The sequence below is a fragment of the Epinephelus fuscoguttatus genome, linkage group LG9 (assembly GCF_011397635.1).
Source record: "Epinephelus fuscoguttatus linkage group LG9, E.fuscoguttatus.final_Chr_v1".
In the NCBI taxonomy this organism is placed as follows: domain Eukaryota; kingdom Metazoa; phylum Chordata; class Actinopteri; order Perciformes; family Serranidae; genus Epinephelus; species Epinephelus fuscoguttatus.
The window spans coordinates 4291646-4318832 of NC_064760.1; the positions used below are offsets into that span (position 1 = coordinate 4291646).

The 27187-nt window shown below is 40.6% G+C and overlaps 1 protein-coding gene across 1 annotated transcript in view; it reads left to right on the forward strand.

Annotated features, from left to right (window-relative positions):
- Positions 1 to 3450: 3450 nt before the first annotated feature.
- Positions 3451 to 27187, forward strand: part of nfkb1 (nuclear factor of kappa light polypeptide gene enhancer in B-cells 1) — a 41447-nt gene continuing 17710 nt past the window's right edge. Inside the window, exons 1-5 of the mRNA XM_049586424.1 lie at positions 3451 to 3756; positions 4876 to 4919; positions 7511 to 7592; positions 12187 to 12227; positions 14957 to 15055. Coding sequence (XP_049442381.1) covers positions 4881 to 4919; positions 7511 to 7592; positions 12187 to 12227; positions 14957 to 15055 — 261 coding nt within the window. The 5' untranslated portion in view covers positions 3451 to 3756; positions 4876 to 4880. The remainder of the gene's footprint in view (positions 3757 to 4875; positions 4920 to 7510; positions 7593 to 12186; positions 12228 to 14956; positions 15056 to 27187) is intronic.

Sequence of the window (27187 nt, forward strand, 5' to 3'; positions counted from 1 at the left end):
ATGAGTTCACTGTACTCCAATGGCCTCCACAGTCACCAGATCTCAGTCCAATAGAGCACCTTTGGGATGTGCTGGAACGGGAGATTCTCATCGTGGTTGTGCAGCCGACAAATCTGCAGCAACTTTCATATATTCCTTCTGTTAGACTGATTTTAGAGCAAGTGAACTTCTCCCAGTGTTTGTGTCAGACTGGGAGCTGTGGTGCTGCTGTGTTTGACCAGCAGGGGGCAGAAGGTCAACAACTCACCTACACCAAAGATAAGTTATGACTGACAGGAGGTATCACTCTGGTATATACATATGTACACAAACACACACACACACACATACATATATATATATATATATGCGCACTGATTAATGTTCATGCATTTCACAATAGTTGTCACTGGTTACGGTTAATGTGTGTTGGTTAATTGTGACATATTGCACAATGAGTTAGGTGTAGCTATGAGAAAGCTAAGTGAATAGGTGTGCTATGGGTACTTCCTTGTTTAGAGTTTGTATTTCTGCTGCCTTCTTGTTGCCAGACACCTTGGCTTTCTGCTACATATGTAGCAATCCTTCTCGACCTTCTCTGCTGCTTTTGATACTGTTGATCACCACATCCTCCTTCACCGCCTCCAACACGACATCGGTATCTCTGGCACCGCCCTTCAATGGTTTCACTCTTACCTCACGGGAAGGACCGAGTTCGTAGCCCTGGGGGATGCTAAATCCCACCCCCACTCTGTTGTCTGTGGGGTCCCCCAGGGCTCTGTGCTCGGTCCAACCCTCTTCACCATCTACATGCTGCCCCTTGGTCGTGTCGTCAGCAGGCATGGAATACAATTCCATTGCTATGCTGACGACACACAACTCTACCTCAAGGTCACCCCCTTCTCCACTCCCTTCTCCTCTGTCACTCAACTGGACTCCTGCCTGGAGGAGATAAAGGCTTGGATGAGTGAAAACTTCTTACAGCTGAACAGCTCCAAAACGGAAGCCATTCATATCGGCACCCCTCACCAGCTCCGTTCTTCCCACATTTCTTCCGTCTCTTTTTTCGGCCACAACTTTTCCCTCTCTCCTTCCGTGACTAATTTGGGAGTCAGGTTTGACCCCCATCTTAGCTTTGACGATCATATCAACCATATCTGCAAGACTTCCTTCTTTCACCTCCGTAATATCGCCAAACTCCGGCCATCTCTCTCTCGTCCTGCAGCAGAGAGGCTCGTCCATGCCTTTGTCTCCTCCAGGCTGGACTACTGTAACGCGCTCTTCATCGGGATCCCGGGCAAGAGCCTACAAAGGCTCCAATATGTCCAAAACAGCGCTGCTCGGGTCCTGATGAGAGTGCGTAAACATGAGCACATCACCCCCATCCTTCACACTCTGCACTGGCTCCCCGTTCACCTCCGCATCGAATTCGAAATCCTCCTTCACACCCATCACTGTCTGCACGGTGCAGCCCCCACCTACCTCACCAAACTCCTCAACCCACATACCTCAGCCAGAACCCGGTCAGGCCAACTGCACCGTCTGCGCCCGCCCAGGACTCGGCTCAAGACCATGGGCGACAGGGCCTTCAAGGCTGCTGCTCCCCATCTGTGGAACGCCCTCCCCAACCACCTCAGGGCTCCACAGTCGGTCGATGCTTTTAAAAAAGGACTCAAAACCTTCCTTTTTCAGAAAGCCTATCCTGACTAATCTTATCTGATTTTATCTGCTGACTGTTTTTATTGTTTTGTTCTGTTGCTCGATTTTACTGTTATTGTTGCTTTTATTGTTATTGTTGCCTTTGTACTGTGCACTTTGAGATTTGTATTCAAATGTAAAGTGCGTTATAAATAAAATCTATTATCATTATTATTATTATATGTATGTATTTTCATGATGAACATATAGCATATGATTATGATATTTCTTATTTTGTGTGCACGCACTATTGTCTTGTGGGAAGATGTTATCTTGTTCTCACAGTATGATAATATAATAACTTGTTCCTGCGAGATAACAACTTACAATAACTTAATAACTCACACAAGATAATAAATGTCACCTTTCAGGACTGTAGGGCCTCTGCATATGTGTTGATCTTGTCCTCAGTGTGACTTCGTCTGTGGTACATCACACTGGTGTTCCTCAGGGTCATCTGCTTAGCCCACTGATGTCCAGAGGTGGACAGTAACTAAGTACATTTACGCTACTGTACTCAAATTCAGTCTCGAGGTACTTGTTTTTTACTTGAGTATTTCCATTTTATGCTACTTTATACTTCTACTCATATATCTAGGAGGGAAATATACTTTTACAGCACATTGATTTTACAGCTGAAGTTACTTAAACACAACCTTACCTATGATACATTTATAAATACAATTATTTGAAAAGTAAACCAACTGATCTAGTTTAACAGTTTGAATCCCTAAGAGAGCAAATTATCAATGTTTTATTAAAAATCACAGACGACAGAAAAGCCCAGGAACTTCCAACAGATTTGATGTATGAGAGCTTAGCTTTTTTTTACTCTTCTCTCTCCCATTCATCCTCTCAAGATCCTTCAGATTTATCTGGTGACTCTTTAGAGGGGCCCGACCCCTGGGTCTATCTAACTGTATAAAGTAGCTCCACCTGGAACTACTTTTAAGAGATGAGTCCTATAGTGCAGGAGCAGTGAGAAGGGCTTTGGAGAGATTTTACTATTGTTTTATTCAAAATTAGTTTTTTTTAACTGATTTATGAGGCCAGTTTTTAATTTAGCTATGGCATTAATTAGTTAGAAATAAAACAAAAACAAACTTTTCAGGACCCCTTTCCATTCGGGCCCTTGGCAACAAGTCCCATCTTTCCCCTTACCATGCCGCCCCTGCCTCAGGGAAACACTCTCACCTGTCTTACTGCTCCTCTGCTGCCTGGAGGAGGGTTCACACTCAGCCAGGTGAGTCTGTCTGTCTGTCTGTCTGTCACACCTGTGGGTGTAATATTTGGATTGAATTATTTTTATATCCCTCTCATTTGAAAAAGAATTGTTAATGTTCAGTTTGTTCAGTCAACATGGGACATTTACGAATAGAACAATAACAAAAGAGCCAGGGGTAAATCACACCAGACAAAAATATGAAAACAAGCAGCTTTTTTATTAGTATTGCTCAACATCCTTCAGGAAAACGACAAAACTCGATTTTTTAATAACTAAATTTACATAGTCATTATTACAACATCACTACCAGGTTTATTATGTTAAAAAAAGGTCTTATTTTCTTGGATTTTTCACCAAACGCCATGTTTTCCCATGATGATCTTAAGTCTCAAAGATGTGAAATTTTTTCTGAATATTCTTCACAGAAACATTTCTGCCTGTAGTGATTGTCAGACTCATGAGAGTGAGACATTTCGTTTTATCCTTCAGAGTGAGACCTCTTCGTGTTTCACCTCCTCTCTATACGTCACAGGGAATTTCCAGTGGGGAAGGAAATCAACTTTAAGAACAACTGAGGCAAACTTCACCTGCAGGACTCTGCTGCTCGTCCCTGGGATTAAACACCAATTTCTTCTGTCGGATTAAAATAATTTTCTCTCCACTGACTGTAATGACGCCGTCGTGTCGCGTCATGACGCACTCCAATTAAACCTGGTTGTTGTAAATGGATCCACTGGTTCAGCGCGAGCATGGCGAAATGATGTGCAAAAGTCAACTGAAGTGAAGTGGACTGAGGACTGTCACTCATTAGTTCATGTTGAGAACCCGACTGTTAACCTGAACGAGCTAACCAGGTAAGAACACGTGAACTACCCACTTTATGTTATAACTAGGCGGCTGTGTATTTGCATTCATTGCCGTAATGTTACCGTGACCCGTTATAACAGTGGCAGCCTGCTTTGTTATGCTACTCACTTCCTTATTAGCCAGGTAACTCTGAGAGCGTCACACCAAACTCTGTGTTAAAAATGGGAACTTGAGGTTTTCTTTCTTGTCAGCAAACATAAGAAAGTCTTACATCAGCACCAACGATTTTTTTTGTAGTTATGACAGCCACTTGTAAATTCGGCTTGTATGTTTACAACTTGAAGTCCTTATTTAAGTCGGAGTTAGAACTTTACTTATCATAGCTTCAGTCGCTAAATGTCCTACAGCAGTCCGCGGTTTCTTGGTAAAACAGTGTGGAAAAGCTTAAGTGTGTATTTAAATTGGACTGTTAATTAGGTTACGTGGATTTTACACTTGCCGAAAACATGATTGAATTCATCTGACTCTAAAATGTATTTATTTATGTTCCTCAGTTGAAGTTCCTACAATGAAAAGTGAAACAACCGTTAAACATGCAGGTTTTTGAACGGAGTTTCGTGTTACGTCCTCCGCATACGGAACCTGTGGGGCTAGCTCCCAGTTAGCTTGGACAGGTAGCGGTTAGCGCCGACTCTTTCAGGATATTCTGTAATACAAAGCCAACAGTGTCTTTACTGCTGTCGGTGCTGTAGAACTGTTGGTTTATATTAACTGTTTATTTTTTGAACGGTCGTTTTAACGGCACAAACAACAAAAACAGCCCGGCAGCGCTAGCTAACTGTTAGCCAGAGGGCTAGCACCGGCGCGTTCATGTGCAACCGGTGCGGGAACGCGCGGTACCAAGCAGCAACAAGTGTCAGAGGGATTATTTATTAATAGATAATAATACATTTTACCCGTCATAGTATACACAGAACTGTTTTTTGGGGGGGGGTTTAAAAGGGAAATTATAAACAAAATATGTAATGAAGTGTATTAAATGTTTGTTTTACATTAGTGGTTGCTTACGTCATTTCCATCATCATTAGTTCATCAGACTTTGTATTTACCACTGCATGTCTCACTGTTGGTGTAATATAAGTGTTGTGTTTGACCTTTGACTGTAGACATCATGGCTGGAGACGACCACTACCTTCATACTTCCAACCAGGTAAACTCGCCTCTCACTGTTTCAGCACAGCAGGGGAGGAAACGTTGTGTTATATGAGATTGCAATTAATAAAATACCTTGTTATAATAAACCTTGTAGCCCTGATCCAGGACCAGAAACCAGACATTTAATTCTTAATGACTCCTGACACTCCTTACATTGAAATACAAACTCACTATGTGAAAGAAAATGCTCAAGTGCAGCCTAGTGAATCACGTTCCTGCACTCAGGTTGGTGCAGAGTTACAAAACAAACATGAGTACTGTGACTGAGAAGTGTGTCCTCCATTCAAGTGCAATAGATCTGAGTATGGACACTGAGGCTTCACTGTTGAGGAATAAAGTAATCTAAGTGTAGTAAGCTCACTAGGATTTGGGAGCTTTCAACTGCATCTGACAATCTTGATTCAGTTTATGGAGTTTGCTCAGGTAACATCACATATCATAAGTGTGAAATATGCTATATTATAAAGAATACTTATGAATTGAACAGTAGTCTCTATAAGCATCTTTTTTAGAATCAGGTTTTTTACCAAGTAGGTTTTTGCATGCAAGGAATTAGTTTTGGTGCATAACAATAAACAAATGTATGTAACTTTTCTTCATTTAAATGTCTGAAAACGACTAGGACCAATGTTACATGTTTTGTTGAGTTGTATACTTAAATCATCCCAAATGTTTCCAACAATGTTCAAACTCAGAGAAATCTGTCTGTGTTCGCTGTCACCTGTCAGTGGCATCATAATTCCTTCATGCATGTGTGTCAGGGTTGTGGCTGTCTGCAAGAAACTGTCATAATTGTCCAATTTTAAGCCACGTTGTCCTGATACACTTTTAAATCTTGGTAATTTTGAACAGCTGGTTTTAACTGTATTAAGGATTTTAAGTCATCAGATGTCTGTATCTTAACTTATCAGAGAAACAGAGCAAACGTTAGTGGCAGCTCAGCTCCAGCCCAGAGGAACTCTGATTTCTCTTGGCATTTTTTGTGGTCACTGTAGTTACCAGCCCCTCTGCTGTGAGATCTCCAGAGGAAATCTGCTTTATAATGTGGAACTGCTTTCCACAGTGTTTTTATATTTAAATCACCTGGTTTGTTTTGGAGAGGAGGTGACCTCTGCAGATAATTGGGCTCCCTTAACAAAACCTCCTAAATGATAAACACTGAAGGAATTCTAACCGGGAGAAACTGACTGCAATGACGGCACTGATCCATCTTTTTGCTGGCCGTGGACGGAGGCATTATATTTTTTAGATTGTCCATCTGTCAATCTCTCTCATTCTTGTAAACGAGGTATCTCAAGCTTGTCTTGAAGGGAATTTCTTTAAATGTGGCTCAAGTGTTCTCTTGGACTTAGCGATGAAGTGGTTAGAATGTGGTGGTTATACGTCAAATGTCAAGGTCACTGTGACCACGTCTGTCTCCTTCTTGTGAAAGTGATATCTTAAGAACACCCTCAAGGGGATTTTTTCAAATTTAGCACCAATGTCCACCTTGAGTCAAGAACAAACTGATTAGATTTTGGTGCTCAAAGGTCAAGGTCACTGTGACCTTGTGTCAATCTCATTCTCCTTAATGCGATATCTCAAGAACATCCTTGATGCACTTTTTTTTTTGGGCATAAAATTCCACTTGGTCTCAACATTGAACTGGTAAGAATTTGGTGGTCAAATATCAAGGTCACCATGACCTCATCTGTCTCATTCTCGTGAAAGTGATACCCCGGGAACACCCTGAAGGGGATTTTCTCAAATTTGGCAAAAACGTCCACTTTGAGTCAAAGACAAACTGAGAACTCGGTGGTCAAAGGTCAAGGTCATTGTGACCTTGCATCTGTTCATTCTTGTGAATGCGATATCTCAAGAGCATCCTTGAGGGAATTTCTTCAAATTTGGTACAAATGTCCACTCAGTGATGAACCGATAAGAATTTGATGGTCAAAGGCAAAGGTCGCTGTGACCTTACGAAATATGTTTTTAGCCATTACTCAAGAATTTGTACAGTAATTATGACAAGAATTCCCATACATATGTAAAAGGATAAAATGATGAAGTGATAACATTTTATATCCTAAAGGTCAAATGTCGGCTTCACTGTGACATCATAATGGTCTTCATAAAACACTTTTCTGGCCATAACTCAGTAACAGAAGGGGAGACATTTGGTTTGGAAACTGTGCTGATTGTGCAGATCTTCTGAGCTGCTTGGTTGAAGACATGTGTAGAGCATCCATGTTTTCACAGACATGGATGTAAACTGTAACTGCAACTTGACTGGTTCACAAAGGCGTACAACTGTGAGGCTTTAATTCCAGTTTAGATTGAGAGATCCTGTGCGGCAAAAAAATTACATATGGTATGTTTAGATGAACTCATTTTAAACAGAACTTTCAGATTTGGCACTAAATTTTGGATGTTTTGTGGAGCAGAACATTAAATTGTCTTCAATACTCAGACAGTCTCCTACGTCTACAAAATGTTAACATGATGATGAAATGGATCATTTTTTATAAATGTATAAATAGAGACTCTTCACCTCACGTATCTCTGTCAGTGTCCTGACTCCTGACACTGTCTGACTTCTTCTTTCAGATTTTAGACAACATCATGATGGATCCATCGTGGGAGTTCACACCTTTCCCTGTGATGCATCAGACCCCGTCTGTGCGGACAGGTGAGAGTCTCACCTTTATACCTGATGTTAAAGAGCGTAATGTCTTTATTCACCTGTTGTCTCAGTGTTCAGTGAGCTGCTGTTTGTTATTCGTGGCAGAAAAGACTTTACATGGTGAATTTAGTTTCACAGAGAGTGGACGTGTTTGTTTCTTTGATCTTTAAATATCAAACTGTCATGTTGTGATCACAGCTCGGCTATCACATCTTAAATCAACACCAGGAGCTCCTGTGTAGTTTGCAAACCTGTTACCCCACAACAAAAATGTCATGTAGTTTGTTTGTCCCTCCCTCCTCAGGTATTACAATCCTAAATACCTGTTATGCTCTTTGGCTGACCTGATCGGTTGGAGCCATTTACACAGACACACAGTTGTTCATCCGTGAGGAGAGACAGGAGCTGGAGGCTGAACAGACTTCCTCTGTCTGTAGGCTGCATTCAGATAATTGATTTAATGTGTCCTCCTGACCAGTGGTTGCTATTAACTAGGATCTGATTAACTGCATTTATTCAGTAATTCTGTCAGAAAGGACTTAATGTGACTTTATTCTTGGTAAAAACGGCTGCCTGTGCTTCAGCTCTGTGAACTGATTGACCTTAAACTGTGAGAGATTTGAAACCACAGAAAAGCAGATATAGTTTGGGCGTGTTGCCTCTAAAACAATAGATGTTCAAAGTTTTCATTTTTCAGAGCACTTTCAACTAAAAGTTGAGGCTGACAGTTTCTTATCAAGTGTTTTTGGTCCATAAATGTTCATCTGTAACTGTTTTAGGCTTCACTTACGTTGTTTTTACTAAACTTTGGTCTTTATTTCCTGGTTCAAACTCTCTGCTCTGAACAGTTGGAAGTGTTGCGTCACTGTTTAGGAAATCCTTGTTGTCTTTGATTTGTGACTCTGATGGCAGCTTCTCTAATTTGAGGATGTTCTGTGATGCTGTGTGAGGTGAAAGGGACAGGTGTGTGCAGGTGTTGTGACAAAAACAGGAAGCCAGTTGACGTGTTTCGGCCGCTGATTTGCTGCTAAATGATTACAGTTTGCATCAAAACTCTTTCCTCTCAGAGTGAATGCCAGATGTGACACTTTACACTTCCTGATGACATCGTTATCTGTGGTGTCGACGCAGAAATCACAGAAAAAATGCTGCAGAACTCGCTTTGGGATCATTATGCTTTTAAGTTTTCTTCAGTGCCAGAGTAATCCAGTGGTAGTTGTCCGTACATCCATGCATACACTGTAAACAGGAGCTGCTAATAGCTAATTCGGCATAATTTTAAGCCCATTTCACACCGAGATTGCACTGCAGAGCCGCTACAAAGTCCCTTCTTTATGCCCCCTTTGCATTTTTACACAAATCCAAACGACGGCGGCTTCATTCTGCTCCAGTGTGTGATTTTAGACAGCATCCTGGCATCGTGGAATCAAAAGAGGCATGACGTTCATAACGTTTAACACACCACCGTTGGCATCTAGTATGGCATGTAACATAGGCATTGGCAGCACTTAATAAGCAGTCACAATGGCATAAACTTGGAAATAATCATTTACGGCCCCTGTTATGTGTTGGCTGATCGTGTCCCCTGCTCAGAGGGTGAGGATCTCATTGTTTTCCCAAGTTGTGGAAATTTTCAGTCGTTGCTCTTCTTTGAGTTAGCTGCTAACTGCTAACAGTTCCTTTCTAAATCTCCCGTGGTGGGTCGCACACATAAAGGCGGATTTATACTTGTGCGGTGATGTGTCTGTCACTGCAGTTACACCTCCAAAGCCCTAGTCAGCGGTGGGGTTTCTGTGAACTGCTGTAAAGTTTAGTTCATTCAAAACACACATTAAACACACATTAAGCATGGCTTAATAGCGACAGTTTCAAACACAAGTACACAAATCAGCTTCACTATAACTCGCAGCATAACATGTCGTCAAACTGTCACACCCATGCCCCCTTGATCCCGTCCTGCTGGCTGTCACTTTCACACCGACACCATTTTGGCACTGTTACTACCTCTGTTCCTGGCTCAGAGGCGAGACAACTCAGTCCCACCACTCTGCGATTTTACCTTTTATACAGAACGGTGAGGCGACAAAATGGTGTGGAACTCTTGCCTTAAAGAGGCAGTGTAAAAGGGGCTGTAGAGACATTTTTTTAGACCTTGGAAACCTCTGGACCCATACAGCTGGGATATTAAAGAGATAAATATGACCATACAAACGGTGCATTTATGATCTCAGGGTGTGCATCACTCAGCCAACCTTACCTACATAGGTGTCTTGCCATCAGCTCAGAGTGCCTTGACATTTTGGGGTAATTTTTGGTAAAAATTTTTTTCATATTTAGTCTTTGTTTTGAGGCTCTGGACAGTTGGAGGTGAGCTGGAAGTGTTTTGTAAGACAATAGAAGTTTTGTTTTGGTTGCACGTGTTTTGATCGTTAAGGCACGAACAGTGGTGAAAGTGTTCAGATCCTTTACTTGAAGGGTTACTTTGGATTTTTTGAAGTAGGGTCATATGAGGTTCTTATCCATAGTCAGTTTATTACATACAGTAGATAGCGGTCGGCACGCCCCCAGTTTAGAGAAGCAGGCAGGAGTACTGCTACAGAAGATAAGTCATGTACTGCTGTGGACGGGGGCAGCAGCAAACCATTTTTTAGCCACCCTAAAAAATCCACTATCAGTTAAAAGAGAATGTTTTCATCCCTTTACCTTTCTGTCAGACAGCCCTTTATGATGGTGAAGCTGAACAGCTTCAGTTCCTCATTTCTACGCCCTCGTCAAAGCCACCAGACTCCATTGACAAAAATGCTAATTTTAGCGAGCTGAACGTGGGTTTTTCCCATTCTACCGCTGCCTTGATCAGTTAGTTAGTTTGTGTCATTGAGTGACTTTAGTGAATCCAAACTAACTCTAGTTAACACCAAGTCATACACTGGTTGAGGCAGTGGTAGACCAGCAGCTCCTGTGTTCAGCAATGTTAAATTCCTGATTTTCTCAATAGAGCCTGACTTTGAAGAGGGCAATGTGATGGCTTCAGTTACCAGGCGGAAATCTCTGTGTGACATCAAGGCAAAGGTGTGAAAATATTCTAAATATAGCGCATACATATTAATTTTTTTTAAACGTGTCTAAAATACGTTTTGCTGCCGCCCCCGTCCACAGCAGTACAAAGCTTAGGTTCAGTGGCAGTCCTCCTGCCTACTTCCACTTCCACCATCTGCAGGCGTGGTGACTGACGACTTTTATATATAATACACTGACTGTGGATAAGTAACTCATTAAACCCCGTTTTAAAAGAAGTCTTTGTAGCAGTATTAATATTGCGCTTTTTTAAAATAAAAACCCTGCTTTGATAATGTTCCTTCAGTAAAAGTATGTAGGTATAATCAGGAAAGTGTAGTTAAGATAGTAAAGTAAAATAAATATTCTGTGATTGTTATACTGTTATTTATGATGTTATAAAATATCATAAATAAGTTGTAGGTGGTTGAGGTGGAGCTCATTTTTAACTGTTAGCTTATGGTTTTTTTCATTATTATAATCATAATTATTTTCATGTTTGGTTTGACTTCAACCATCTGAACATTTTTCAATTAATTTTCTGTCAGTCAACTTATTAATTAAATGACTGATTGTTTCAGTTGCACTTTGGTAGTTTCATTTATAAACTCTTAATATGTTTTGTTTGAAAAATCTTAGATAAATGTAGTGGAGTAAAAAGTTTAAGTATATTGAGATGAAAGAGCTGCAGAGGAAAAACTTATGAAACTGAACTTTCTCTTTGGAAAACGAATGTGTGTATTTATACTAAAACCTGCCCTGTGATGAAGGTAAAGTGAAAGTTGAGTTTCATGACGTGCTGGTATCTGGGCTCTGTGGTGACTGTGGGACGGCTCTCACTTCTCTGTTTGAGTCCGTTATTCTGAAGTAAAGATAGAAAGGGTTGTAGATGTGGAGAGGAAACGATCTCCGCTTTACATTCACGTCTGAGTGATCCATGTGATTCATCAAAAACCTCAGTTCCTCTTTTATCACTCTTCACTACAGTAGTCTACAGTAAAGTGTGTGTATATATATATACTGTGTATCTAAGATAGCTAGATAGATATAGATATTTTTTCAATATGAAGGAGGAAAATTATAATTATATATCAGAAAATGCAAAAACAAAAAATATATTGAAAGGCAAATTTTTAATATTCACAAGTAAAGTTTACTAAAGTTTACCACTGGAATAATAGATTTTTGATTAATTAATTAATTTATTTATATTAAAGAAAAAAGATTTACATTTAAATCAGAGCCTGACTGATTTTTGACTTTGGTGCTGATATTGCCCCGCTAATAAAATTCTGTTATACTAACCAAATAAACTGATACTAAATATTTTGACGTAAAATATTTCCTTTAAAGATAATTCCATTTGGCTATTAATAATTAACATTTTTTGTTTGCAGTATGCAGTGAGTGAGACGTTGTTTTTTTTTCCAGTGTAAAAATCAGCTTGTTATTAAATTGTTTAATAGACTCTATAAAGCTGTGATTAATTAATTTAACAGTGCTGAATGTTTGTGTGGAAGTTGATTTTGTTTCCTTGTGGTTTCAGTGGACGGACCGTTCCTGCAGATCACAGAGCAGCCCAAACAGGTAAAACTCACCTGCCCTCCTATCGCTGCATTGATGTGGAGACCCACAGTGACGTGAATCATTTTAAGATGTGTTAAAATGTTTTCAATGTTTTATGAAAGAAGAGTTCCCAGTTTTACATTTCAAAGTTTTAATCGCAAAAGTTGTTTAAGGTGGACTGAAAGCATCGTGGACTGATGGTGGGTTTTTGTTCAGCTGATAACAACATCAATAATTGAGAGTTCTTGAAGAATCCAGTAATCTTATATCAGCTGATATTTACATAAACAAACAAAGTGTTTCCCCAAAGAAATTGTTAACAACTTTGGTCTCTGTTGGGTCCAACATGTGGACTTGTTTTGTTACATTGGATGCCCACTCTACCCACTGAGCTACTGTGCACCCCACAACTAAATATTCTTATTAAGAATAGTGATTTAAATAAACAGTATGTCCACAGGTTTGGCTGCTTTATTAGAGTAAATTATTTTGGCCAAAATCAAGAACACAATTACTCATTGACTTTGAAACATCATGTATTTATTGAACTTTTAATAAAAAGGGTGGATTTTCTTGAACATTAAATGTACTTTCTTGCCTCGCTGGTCGCTTTTTAGAAATAAAGTCATGAGAGAGTCTAAATAGTTGCTAAATCCAGCCATTAAGTCGCCAATATTGCAACACAGAGCGCAGCACTGGATTCATAACACGAGACAAAACAAGAGCATCATTGTGAAAAAGAATGTGGCACGATAATCATTTTATCTTGATCATGTTTTCATAATTGTTGGAAGCCAACATTGTAATTGAAAATGAAATTTGATTAACCACCAAGCCCTTGCCAACAGTCAAAACCTTAACACATAAAATATTATGTTACCACATCCTCCCTGCACCCATGAAGTCAAAGACAGAGTTTCAACATTTAGTTCACGAGTCAGAAAAACTACCTCTACCATTATCTGATGGCTGTTATCTGGTCGATGATATTTGCACTTACACTACCAGTTCGTACATTGTAGTCTGAATCCCTCCGTCGTATTTTTGAGAAGATCACATCAGTGTCTTCATCACTTAAATCAGGATCTTTGGACATTCAGAGCCATCAGTGCAGGAAGGGTTGCTGTGTTGGGTTGTATGTCATTTAACTTTTTTTTTTAACTAATCCCTTAAAAAAATATATTTGAACAGATTCTGTTCAGCTTAATTATGGATGTTACATCGCTCATACATTATTCTGTTGTTCTCAGGTTTATAAAGTATGATAAATATGAAGGGTAAACATTAGGGATGCACCGAATATTCGGTAACCGAATATATTCGGCTGAATATTGCAAAAAAACACACATTTGGTATTCTGTGGAATAAATTAAAAGCAAGGCCGAATAATAGTGGCGTGTTTTGATAACGCAATCAAATAGCGTGCCGTGATGGGCTGAGTAAAATGTCGGCAGTGTGGCGATCCGCCCATCACGGCACTCGCATTTGCGACTAAAAATAGTTTTGAGCGAGCAAAATAGGCCTAAATCATTCAGCACGCTGTGCGAGCAGCCTACAGATTTCAACCAGCAGCAGAAACGAAAGGCGAATCCCACCGATTGTGGGTTGAACGGGGGTCACAGACACAGACAGTAGTGTATTCCTGTCAAATATGGCGGCCATCGGCTTACCGGGCAACGGAGAAGTCGGCTCCAATAATATCCTCTTCTTGGCGTGTGGACTGCCCAAAAGTACCTGAACAGCCGAGCCCGCCGAACACAAGTACTTGACGTGTCAGAGGAGAAACGAGCCGTTCACGGCCCACAAACCTCACCGCACTCTAGGGACCGTTTGTTACTTGTGAAGGGGAAGGAGAGTGAAGTGATTTTTATTTTATTTATTTATTTTATTTTGATCCCCCCTATGTTCATCACTCATTGATGCTGTAAGTGTGTATATAATAAGTATGCAATAAGTATGTATAAGTCAGTAAGTAATTTATTCCATTGAAATATCATTGATGTGGCCTATAATAGAAAAGTGATTTATCTTTTTATAAATGACAAAAGGCACATCTATCTAATTTTCGCTGTGGTATCGTGATACTACTCAAAACCATGATATTTTCATTGGTATTGTACAGTGGGTCCCAATTTTGGTACCGTGACAACACTAATCTGGAGGGGGTTCATCTGCAAAAACTAATGAAAAACTAAACGACGATATTCGGTATTCGGCCAAGCACTTAATATTATTCGGCTTCGGCCACAAATTTTCATTTCGGTGCATTCCTAGTAAACATACTTTCTATCTGCCTTCCTCCGCTTCAGCTAAAAGTTTAGTGGAGCTGCTCAACATAACTGATGACAACAGATTAATGGCACAGGAAAAAAAGCATATTTCTTTGCTTTTAATAGTCCAATAGAAACTTAAAATAGTCTCTACCACAGCAGTGAGAATGAGAGTGGGGCTGCATGTTACCTGAACATCCACAGGTGCATTTATGCAGAATTTAGTCTCTTTTTTAAGCTGCTTTGAGTCTTTTTGCCTGCAAATCCATCCATTTTTTAATTTAGAAACTAACTCCTCATTGACCTGTGCAGGAGATGAAAACAAACGCTGTGCAGAGAGAAAGTGCTGACAGGATCTGAAACATGACGCAGCATTAAAACACTGAGAAGCTTCAGGTGTGACTACAGAAGATGTGCACATCTGTCTGCTGGTTGTGTTCTCGATGTTAACATGACATCGTTTGTGCCTCTGTCTTCCAGCGCGGCTTCAGGTTCAGGTACGGCTGTGAAGGTCCGTCTCACGGCGGTCTGCCAGGAGCCTCGAGTGAGAAGAACAGGAAGACTTACCCCACCGTCAAGGTAACACTTCCTGTCTGTTACAGCTCGCTCTGTCTGTCTTCCACAGACATTAATGTGTGGTCTTCTTGGTGGTGTGTGACGTGTCTCAGATAAGACTTGCAGTACTGATCAGCTGGCGTATTGATACCTCTTCTCTTGTAAAGACATTTCAATGTCATAAACAGCCTCAGTTTGAGCTGTGAGATCGTAACAAACACATGTCAACCTCCAGCTGCAGGTGTGTGTGGATCACAGTGAGCTCACCTGTCTACTACTGAAAAGCCGGACTGACAGCAGGTGACATTTAAAGTTCATTCCAGTGTGAAACAAAGAGGCTAAAAATACTGTCCAGGAAGTGACATAAACTATTTGATGCACAAAGGCGAGTGAAAGCTGCGAACACAAAGTGAGTGTGGTCGACTTTTGTTTGCAGAAACAGTTTCCTGTTCGCTGACTCTGTCATGGTGAAGCAGTTTGTTTTCTGTAGTTTGAGTTTTTCTCCGAATGACTAACAAAATATTTCATGCAAGTGGATTTAAGGAGAACAAATACCCTGTGATTCACCGCAACACACAACCTCAAGTTTACTTCTGTTTTTATATGATGCAACAGAAGCTTTTGTTCTATATTAAGTTTCTTTTTTTTTGATTACCAAAACCACCTTTGGGTAAACATCCTTATAGCTTGTCCTTATTTGCTCTCCTATAGTTTCTGTTTCTACTTTTTTTTTTTCTCTGCTAGTTGTATGTGCTTCTCATTATTGCTTACTGTTTCATTTCTCCATCTATCTGGACACGTCTGTCCTTGTGCTGCTGCAGTTTAAAAGTCTTAATACAAGATCCACTTTTACGAGCTTTGTCTAGAGTTTCAATCAGCTTTAAATTTGCTGGTGAAGGCTGTGAGATGTGGGTGAAAGCTCTAGAAAAAGCTGGTAAGTTTCGGCAAACCTCAGTCTAGTCCGTGTCAGCTCCATTATGAGTAGGGTTGAACCAACTGTCAGTAAAATCAGATTTAGGTGTTCAATACGAATATTCAGCGATCAGTTTTTGAAAATTTCATACAAAGTTTTAAAGTTTGAACAGAGCTCAGCGGGACGTGCAGTGTGACAGTGGCATTCATGTACCATAATAAACAAGCTAACAGCGCTAACAATGGATCGGAAATGTGCAACAACATTTTTGCCGTCACTGGAAATGAAACAAAAGTCAGAGGCTGTCATATTAAGTATGTGTGAGCTGTAAATTCACCATCTCCAAGCGGAATAGAGAAGATAGTGTTATTTTAGAGCCTTGCAGTGGAAGTGTGTAAGTCGAGAGCGCTCACTCTGCAGCAAAATCTGGGGACCAAAACGTCCCCTGAGGTGCACTGCACAGCACACTTAGTATGTTTACATGCACAGTTAAGTGGCGCTACAGTTAGGACCAGGACATTTAACTGGACTGCTGTCCTTGTCCCAGTACACAAGCACGGGAGGGGAATCCATTTATTGAGCCAAGTATGTGCGACTCCTCTACGATAGGTGGAGATATGCCCCCTTTCAGCTTGTTAGTATTGGACCTTTTTCCTGTTGACCTATTACGTCACAGACCAAACAATGGACAAACAAGTTAGCTACGGTTAGCTAGCAGCTAACTGCTACCATGGTGGACAACTTTACAGCTCTGTACATTTGGTCCGTCCAAAAAGTCACGGCTCTGGATGTAGATTTCTCCATGTTGTTACCGGCTGCTTCTTCTCTTACACATTTAATGCTGTTGGACTTCCAGGTCAAAGCCCGGGGCGGAAACTGTGGAGCATGCTCAGAGCGCCTCGGCCAGTTTGGGTCTGACTGACTGTATACATGCAGGAGTCACATGATCTGGGTGTGTTAGTCCCACTGTGAGATTCAAGTCATGTAAACGTACTGAATGACTAGCAACAAAAACAAACAAAAAACAACAACAATGGTGACGACTTGAGTCCTAGTCGACTGACGTGTAAAATGTGCTCCATGAGAAATAGGGTTGGGACTCGTTAGGATTTTAACGATTCCGATTCCTTACCGATTCCTACATTATATTCATTATACTTGCTATACTTAAACAAGTATATAATAAACACAAATGCAGTCATACAAATACAAAAACTTTATTCTAACTGTTGCACAGTACAATTAGATGAAAATACACATTTGTGTGTGGTGTGTGTTTCAGATTTAGAGCTTGTATCATCTCCCTGAGAATATATAACAACAAAAAGTGATTCTCTGATTTCTACAGTAACACTATTACCTCAAATTAACCACAGCAATGTAATAAAAAAATACTTATATGCATTCATGCTTGGGCACTGTTATTTACGTGACAACACCTGAACACACACAGTGGCTGTTTGTTTCTATCTCTCCCCTCGCTGGAAGCCTCGGACCTCCCGCCGCCAGCCTCCGCCTTGATTAAACACTGAAAATTAAATAAAAGAGGGAGACTGGTGTCTCTTATTTTATCTTATTTTGTTATATTTCTACCGCTCCCCTCGCTGAAAGCGTCGGACCTCCCGCCGCCCACTCCCGTCTCAAACACAGAAGTCTCTGTCCGCTGAGCACCCGGCGCACACCCGGCCTGTTAAACAGCCTGTAACCATGACAACTGTGTGACACAAACTCAGTGCTTTAGTGATTAGATAATGTCGGGCTCGGTCAGGTTCGGACAGAAATATGCAGCCCGTGCCGCACTGTAATGGAAATGCACGTGATGTTTTTTTTTTTCCCCATAGTCTAGGAACCATTTGCAGCAACCGTTAAGCCAAATGTGATGGAACTTTGGACCTGGTTCCAAAAAAGAACCGGATCCAGATCCCAACCCTAATGAGAAATGAAGTTCTACAAAGTTAATTCAGTATTTTTTTCCTTTGAATTTCTGAGGTTTTACAAAACTAATGCAGTCCTCATTAACCTTTATCGTTTTGGATGTAGTGTGTGTCTCATTGATACAAATGTGGTGGACGTGGGAGGATTTATTGTTGTGTTGAGCCCCTTTTATTTGATTTCACGTGGAGTGATGTGACTCCTGCATCACTACACTTGTATTATTCCACATGACACTGATTCATGTGGAATAATATTTGTTGATCACAAACAATGTAAAGTGACACAGCAGGCTGTTTTTAATCTCGTGCTCTTATCCTTTTCTGCACGTGATTTCAGCTCCGGATGTTTGTTCTCACTTCTGTCAGCTCTAGAGGTAAAACCATCAGTTAACCAGAAGATAATTAATCAGCATTCTCGGAACCCAACGGCTGTATTCAGCGTCTGACTTCTGGCAGACGGCGATACAGCCTCTGGGGCAGACCCCTGATTTTTTGGCATTCCGGTTTGATTTGGGCGGAGGAGGCGAATTTCCGTTTCCGACTTCCGTTTATATATAAGTAAATATGCTGAACCATTGCGATGGATTCAGAGTTTGCAGTGACGCCAGTTATGTTCCGCCTCGTTAGTTCATCGCGCGGACTGTTTAATCTGGCAACAACTGCAGCCAGCTCAAACGTGATTGATCAATATCACGCGGACTACAAACAGCCTACAACCGGAAACCAGGGCTCTTCCGCTCTTCTTCCGGAGGCAAGATCTCCGGGGTTTGCCTACAGACTCTACATTCAGTGAATGTAGAGTCTGTATATAGAGACTTATTAATCAGCAACTTGTTTGACAATCAGTGAAGTTGTTTTTTTGAGTAAAAATACCAAGGTGTTGGTAGTTTCTGAGTTAGTTAACGGTGAATGTATATTGGGTTGTTTTAGTCTTGTTGACAGTGAAGTAAAAATCTTTGGGTTGTTGGTCAGGTTAAACAAGACATGTTAATATCACAACTTAAGGTCTTTTTTCTGATGTATTACAGACTAAACAATAAAGTGATTAAATTGAGAAAATGAAAAATGTTTAGTTGCATCACGAAAAGGAAAGTAACCACAGCTCAGTGTTGTTCGGAATCTGTCTGAAATTCTCTCTGGTCCCGACAGACCACCGCTTTCTCAGAATCAGACACCAGAGAGCTATCAGAATTATTTCTTATTTCGATTTTGTCATTTCGAAATTACATATTTGATTTATTGTCAATATCAACCAAAAATACCATTTTATCAGTTCTTGAGATCTCCCACAAACTCCATCTGCGTATCGGATGACCCCGTGTGGTTTGAGGTTCTGTGTGAGACTCCCTCATATTTACAGGACTTTATATTTCATGGTGTTTCTGTTGGTGTTTGGAGTCTGAAGCTCCCACATGTTCTGACTAAAACAAGAGGAGACGGGAAATCCCCAGATTCCTGCTGCAGTCTGACTCTCTCTGCCTCTACTCTCTGACTTTACCGCACTTTACTGTAGAAATATATCTGAAATTTGATTCACACGAATCCAGATTTTAGACACGTCCTGACAGACGTTCTTCTCAAGTGTCGTCACATCTAATAATCCTGAGAGCAAGCAGTCGGCCAGTGATGTGAAATCATTTGTTCTTCTTTTTTAGAAACAATTATTTAAAGACATTTTCAGATAATAATGTGCAAAAATAAATGTTTTTTTCTCAATTTTATTTAATTTAGTTCAGAACTTCCAGTATTTTCAAAAGAGGAAGGATGTAGGAAGTCCTCAAAAGACGTTTTTTTATAAATTAGAGAACTGGACGTATTTGAACTCACTTGGATGATTTGGGAACTCAACTAGTGTCAAATTTTGTGGTTAAGTAAAAAAGAATTTGCATTAAAGTGATGACGTGGCGGAGATAAGAAGCAGAGCTGAAGGAGGAGGAGCTGCCTTGTAAAGAAAAAAAAATAATCTTTTGATGTCACGTCATTAATTGACATATTTAAAATATTTATTGAGGTGTTCAGATGGATATTTTCTGTAATGAATGAGATGAGGTCACGCGAACAAAGCAGGAAGTCTTTTTCTGTGTCTCTGTGTTTGGTGTCAGATAAATGTGTTCATGGTGCGTGTTGAGGCTGCAGAGTGGGAAAGCCCCTCCTGTTCTTTTAGGACCAGTGGGATGATGATGATGATGATGATGTTTCTGACTCACCAAACTGACATCTTTATCAGAAACGTGATTTTTTTTTTTCTTTATAATGTGTAAACCATCCCTCAAATCCATAATTTGTGCTGTCAAATAGCCTGTTACGGCATGTTCGTTGTTCGTATCCCGCCTCACTTTGTATCCAGGAAGTTCTCAAGAAACCTAAAGTGGTTTGTTTTACGGACTTGATTTTACAGGTCTGTAATTTCCCAATAATTCCTTCAGTCGTTTCCTGGAAAGACGTCTGTAATTTGGTTGTAGGAGAAAATAAGAATTCCCCTAAAATAACTGCTCGATATCAACAGTAAATATTTCTTCAGTATTTATTTATTATCAGAAGCTTTATTCTTTGTAAACGTTGAAGTCCACACCTCGCTGTAGACAAACCCTCAGATTCATACATTTGAAGTCGACCGATTGAACACTGTGTCTATTTATTACCAAATTACGTTCCAGGAATTTTTGGAAATAACTCACAAACGACAGATTTGTTAGATGAAGCTTTGTGTCCACCAAAACAATTTTCCATTCTGAAACGCCAGGTGCTCCTCAGGGAATGCCCAGCTGGGAGCGCTTGAGAGCGTTTTGGAGCTGCAGTGTTTTTTCAGCTGAAACGCTCTGGTTGTGTCTGGTTGCTACGTTACAGAATAGCCAGTGGTTCCCATCCGGTCCAAAGTTCTCCTTAGTCATTAAAGGTCCACACAGTTTGATATATTCAGTGTCATACTTGTGTTTGGACATGTCGTCCAGCTAGTGGCTGTCCGTTAGTCACTCACTCTACAGCAGGAAACAGCACTTCAAAATAAAAGCTCTCTGCTGGAAATTCACTGTTTGGACTTGACATGCTTTGAGTCACTTGTGGTTCATTCAGAATGGACTCACAACCCACGTTTGGACCACGACCCACCAGTTGGGAACTACTGTGGTAGAATTTTTGCTTTGGATTACGAGAAGGCAGAAGCACATAGAGAGAGCGGAGGGACCCGCTGGTCTGTGTGGGTTAATGAGAGGAAACATGTATTAAAATATATATACACAGTATATTAACATATTTCTCCTCCTCTGTTGTTGTGCAGCACTTGTGCATGTAAGATGTGACGGTTGGTCTTTGTGGTAGGCTATTTGTCCCCCCTCCACCTCCACTGTTACTGGATGACTAAAAAGTGTCAGTGACGCATGCAGCGTTTTACCAAAGCTGAACATTTTTCAGCTCTTGGCACACAGAAGAAAACCTTGCAAACATACAGCGTTCAGCACAGCGTAGACATTCAGTGCCTCTTTAAGCTGCTGGCATTTGTAATGCAGTGTAAGTATGCAGAGCTCCCATTGCAAAGAATTGAAATATACACTGGTGTCAAAGGAAAACAAGTCATTATTGAGGTTTTTAAACTGAAACAATTTGTCCTTCTGTAACACAATCTGTTTAATGACTGTCAAAGATAAAACACTGTGTTTATTTAATCAGGTAATTCCCGTAAAGATCGAGTTGTCATTTTGAAGTGAGACCTGAAAACATAAGTAAAGACATAAAACAACCAATTTAAAATGTACAACATAGCACAACTTCCATGCTTCGTCCTTCTGTACACGATCATGGTCAGAGCTGGAGGACACATCATACAGGCAAGGCTTCACAAGGTTTTCCTCTTTGCTGGAATCACACACATTTCTTTCAGCGTGTTTTGCTTCCATGGCGAGCTGCTATCTGTCTGTTTGTTTGGGTTAAGCACCATTGCGTTATTTCATGCTGCGTTTCTATTGGTTGGTTAGAAGATGTAGGTGGTAACATCACACAGTTAGATGGTCACAGTATGAATTTTATCCCAGGCTGTCTTTGACCGTGACGGCCATCCTTGAACCTCTGTCAGTGTGCGACACTGGACCACCATTTTACAGCCACGACCAAAGATGTCGCCTCGTTTCTTTCTTGGTAGTCATCTCTCATCTGGGACAGCCCAAAATCACACAGTGTATACCGGGCTTTATGAGCATGAATTATTATTTTAAGAGCAGAAATTAGTTCATGACTGGGCAACACTATTTTAATAAAGATAACCTGCGTGCACTATATATAACAGTCATTTCTGTGAATGTATCGAGAGCACTGAATCACAAATTCAAGAGCACAAGTTATTCATTTGAGAATGATTTGTGTGCTAAAAATATTATTCTTTGCTGACATGACACCTGCTGAACTCCACAGATTTATATTCAGACACATTCACACAAACTTATTGAACATTTAATAGCATAATAAATTAGGCTGTGGTCCTTTTTAATGTGTGCATATCTACATACATACAATAAAATAGTCCTTACTGTTTGTTTATCTGTCTAGTTTTATAGTATTTTATTACACCCTGAATGGGACATGGCTGTTCATCATTTTAAAATTCAATTTTCTGCATCTGTGCTGTTCATTTTTCCATTATCGTTTTATAACTAATTTTTAATTTATTTTTGTTTCTGTCTTTGACCTCTGACCTCTGACTCCTCACCACTGATTGCTTGTGTTGCTGGTGATTTTTTTCAGTTTTGCAGAATAAGTTAAAAACAAAGACATTTCAATTACGTTTGGTTGAGAGTTTGGCTGTGGTCCAAAGAATGAGTTAGTTTTTTAATTTGTTTTTTCACTTGTTTCCTGTGAACTCCTGCACAGAATTCGGGTACATCATGAGTTTATTCAGATGTCGGTCCAGGTGCAAAACAAAACTTTCCATACATTTTTCTCTCATTGAAACAATAATTGTTAATATCATGGAGTGAGCTGTGCAGCTTTGGCAGTATGTGTGTGTGTGTGTGTGTGTGTGTGTGTGTGTGTGTGTGTTTGTAGTTTTACAGCTGACATCAGTAGAAGTCACAGACACAAATTGAGTTTTAGGTTAAAGAATCTTCTGCTTGTCTAGACCTGTCCGGGTTTATATTATCACACATACACATACACACACATGCACACACACTCCTCTGCTGTTTCATGTCTGTTGGGAATTTCCTCCCCTGACACCCACATGTAATTACAAGGAAGTGGAGTTGCGTCACAAACAGGAAAGGTGTTGAGTTTCAGCTCGGAGATGAAACATCCAGAGGTGTAATATCTTTGTGAGCGCCCACTCTGGCCCAGAAATACTGACACGTTTTAACCCTTTGTAGTTGACCGACACATCGCCGGCCTACTTCATGTTCATGCGACTCCATGTTGATCAGTCACAGCCGCAGACTGTTGACATTTTAACGTTTTCCACTCAGCGATCTGTCATGTTGCGTTCATGTTTCTGGACTTCTTTCTTACTTTTTGCTCAGTTATCGTTTTACTACATTTTCCAAAACGAAATAAGCCTGATACTGTTTTTACTTTGTGTTGGCGGAGTCGATAAGAAGGAGAAACCTCCCTTCATTTTGACCTTGTTAGTCACACCAGAGAAATGGAAATTAAAGTGACTTTAATTGTGTCAACCAAAGAAGTTTTTGTGATTGCTGCTGCTTTTTTTTTCTACATGTTTCTGGGTTGGGAGTGAGTTACTGCCTCAAGTGAGGGAGTTCAAGTATCTCGGGGTCTTGGTCACGAGTGAGGGCAGAATGGAGCGTGAGAAAGATTGGCAGTTTGGTGTGGCTTCTGCAGTGATGCGGGTGCTGCACCGGACCATCCTGGTGAAGAGGGAACTGAGCCAGAAGGCAAAGCTTTTGATTTACTGGTCCAGCTACGTCCCAACCCTCACCTATGGTCATGAGCTCTGGGTAGTGACCGAAAGAATGAGATCATGGATTCAAGCAGCCATAATGGGTTTCCTCTGAAGCGTGTCTGAGCTCAGCCTTAGAGACAGGGTAAAGAGCTTGAACATTCAGCTCGGAGTAGAGCTGCTACTCCTTTACGTCAAAAGGGGTCACTTGAGGTGGTTCGGGCATCTGATCAGGATCCTCCTGGGCGCCTCCTGTTTGAGGTGTTTCGGGCACGTCCCACTGGTAGGAGGCCCCAGGGCAGACCCAGAACACACTGGAGGGATTACATATCTCATCTGGCTTGGGAACGCCTTGGGGTCCTACAGGAGGAGCTGGAAAGCGTTGCTGGGGAGAGGGATGTCTGGGGTGCTTTGCTTGGCTAGCTGTCCCCGTGACCCGGCTCCAGAAAAGCAGATGAAAATGGATGGATGTAGATATTTTTAAATTTAATGCTGATTTAAGACCTAACCTGTTGTAATTGGTGTGCATGTTAATGTCACTGAACAACAGCTCTGTGCAGACACCTGTGATAGTTTGTGTTTTACTGCAGCAGCAGGTCTTAGTGTGTTTGTATTCCAACCCCACCTGGCTGTTTCGAGCTACTGGGAGTGACATTTATTACAAATATTTATTGTGAACCTGTTCAAGCCAGGAAACCATTAAGCTGCAGCATTCGCTGTGTTTCTAGGAACTGGGTTTGTGTGTCTTCAATTGGCCGACAGAACCGGGAAGAGGAAGTGGTGCTCGTGTTTATTTACTGCGGCAGTTGCAACGTTCCTGCAGGCAAATGAATACCTGCAGTGACATGATTCTCACACACACACACACACACACACACACACACACACACACACACACACACACACACACACACACACGAAACAGGAACACAGTATTTTTTACATCTGATTTCCTTTATGTAAAACAGCTCAGTTCTAGTGTGAGATAACATATCATTATGAGTGAAACACTCCAGAGACATTGTGAAGATAAATTTAAATGCAACACCATTTTTCACAAGTTGAACTTAAAGAGCTGAGACTTTTTAATGCACTCAGTAGATTTATTGCTGACAAATTTTGGTTGGAAATTTGTTAAACTCTGTCAGTGAGCAGGTCTCCTTTGGCAGGTGTGACATAAAGATGCTGGTTGAACAGCATCATTGCTACACAGGTGTGCTTTGGTATGGTCACAGTAAAAGGCCACTTGAAAATGTGCAATTTTATTAGGGTCCGGGCAGCTAAGCTGCCAGGACATTATTGTAATCCTAGGTCTTCTTCTTCTTCTTCTTCTTCTTCTTTCTTCTTCCGAGGAAATCATACTTCCCATGGGTGAAAACTCACCAAACTTTGCACAAAGGTCCAGTCTCATGCCAGATATCCTCAGCTGTAAACTCAAGCCAATAGTCCTGATGGTGGCGCTACAGCAAGCGTCTAAAGTTCAAAACTTTGAAAATTCATAACAAATCAACCATACGTGCTACAACTTCACAACTTTCATCAAACTGTAGCCCCAATACTGAAGAAACTTTTGTACATTTAAACCTGTTAAAAATTATGAAGTTCATCACTCTGTTTTTTTCAAAAACTGTAAAACTTCTTAAACCTATCTTCTCCCACAATTTTTGCTCGATTGACACCAAACTTGCTACAGAGCATCTTCAGACTGTCCTACACAAATTACGTTTCTCAGATTTTTGATTTATCAAAAATTGAGCCTACAGTGCATCAAAATGTTTGACTGTAAACAGTACTGTAAACATATACATGCAAATTCTTGCTAAATAAATCTTCAATGTTCAGGAAAAAAATGACAAAATTCTAGAGTCATGGTAGATGATGTGTGGCAAATTTCAGAATTTTATCTCAAAAACTGAATTTTTTTTACAGCATTTTGAATTTTGCTCTAATGTGAACAATTGGAGTCAATGTAAAAATGGCAATTTTAAACATCAGTTTTTCACTTATGGAGCAAATCAATCATTGTTACAAACATCTCCATGCTGTCTAGATGCAATATGTGTATTTTCAGATTTTTGTCTTAATAACGGAATTTTTTACAGTGGTTTCAAATCTGCTTTTCCATGCACGGTTGGCTGCTTTGCTACACAACAGTGAATGGCTTACTCAATTTGTGAAGCCACTGTTGAGTTGCTACTTGCCAATTAGCTCAGAGCAGTAGATGACTGTCTTAGGTTCCAGAGGTTGCGGATTTGAGCCTCAACTAGTGCAGAATCCACATTGTAATGTAATCATCTTCTTGTGCTCCAGCTTATTGCTTAAAATTGCCTGAGCGTGACTGATCACTGTGCAGCATCTTCAAGTCTTTTTTCTGCTAGAAAATCTGCCTTCTCATGCTTGAAAATAAACCAAACTTTGCACAAAGATCCAGTGTCAATACTTCAGTGTGAAACCATCTGAGGCTTCTCACTTTGCACATAGCTCAACTGGTTAAACATCAGTTTTTCACTTATGGAGCAAATCAATCATTGTTACAAACAAATTACCAACATCTCCATGCTGTCTAGATGCAGTATGTGTATTTTCAGATTTTTGTTTTGATAACTGAATTTTTTACAGTGGTTTGAAATCTGCTTTTCCATGCATGGACGGCTGCTAAACCTGCACGATTTGTGAAGCTACACATGAATTGTCACTGACTAATTAGCTCAGTGAGATAGGAATTGATTCTTAGTCTCAGAGGTTGTGAGTTCAAGCCTCAGCTGATGAAAAAGGCAGATTGTGTTGCTAAATTCCTAAATATCTTCCAATTCTTCTGCTTGTTGCTCAGAATTGCCTAAAAATGCCCGGACTTGACCCATCGCTGCGCAGCAGCTATAATTTTTGAATTTAATTTTGCTAGGATTTCAGATGACAAACACCTCAGAATCATTCGGTATCTGTTTTGACCACAAACATGTAGATGAGCTTCCCTGAGATGGTTTGTGCCTGTTCATGCAGAAAGTCTTCAGTACTACCTCTTCTACCTCTGAGACACAGCCATCTGTGTTTTCAAGGCTGGTTGGATGTACTACCAAAAATTAGAGAAACAACATTGGCGAAGTCTTAGTTCAGACCAAAGATTTGCGTCAAGACGAGATGAAACGTGCAACGTTCTGAAAACCTGCCAGTTCCCACCAATGCAACTAGATGAGACGGCGTATCATCTCTAGTCAACAACTCTCTGTGCTTCTGATCTGTAACGTTGACAGGAAGTGACCACCATGAGACGGCGTATCGTCTCTAGTCAACAACTCTCTGTGCTTCTGATCTGTAACGTCGACAGGAAGTGACCACCATGAGACGGCGTATCATCTCTAGTCAACGACTCTCTGCGCTTCTGATCTGTAACGTTGACAGGAAGTGACCACCATGAGACGGCGTATCATCTC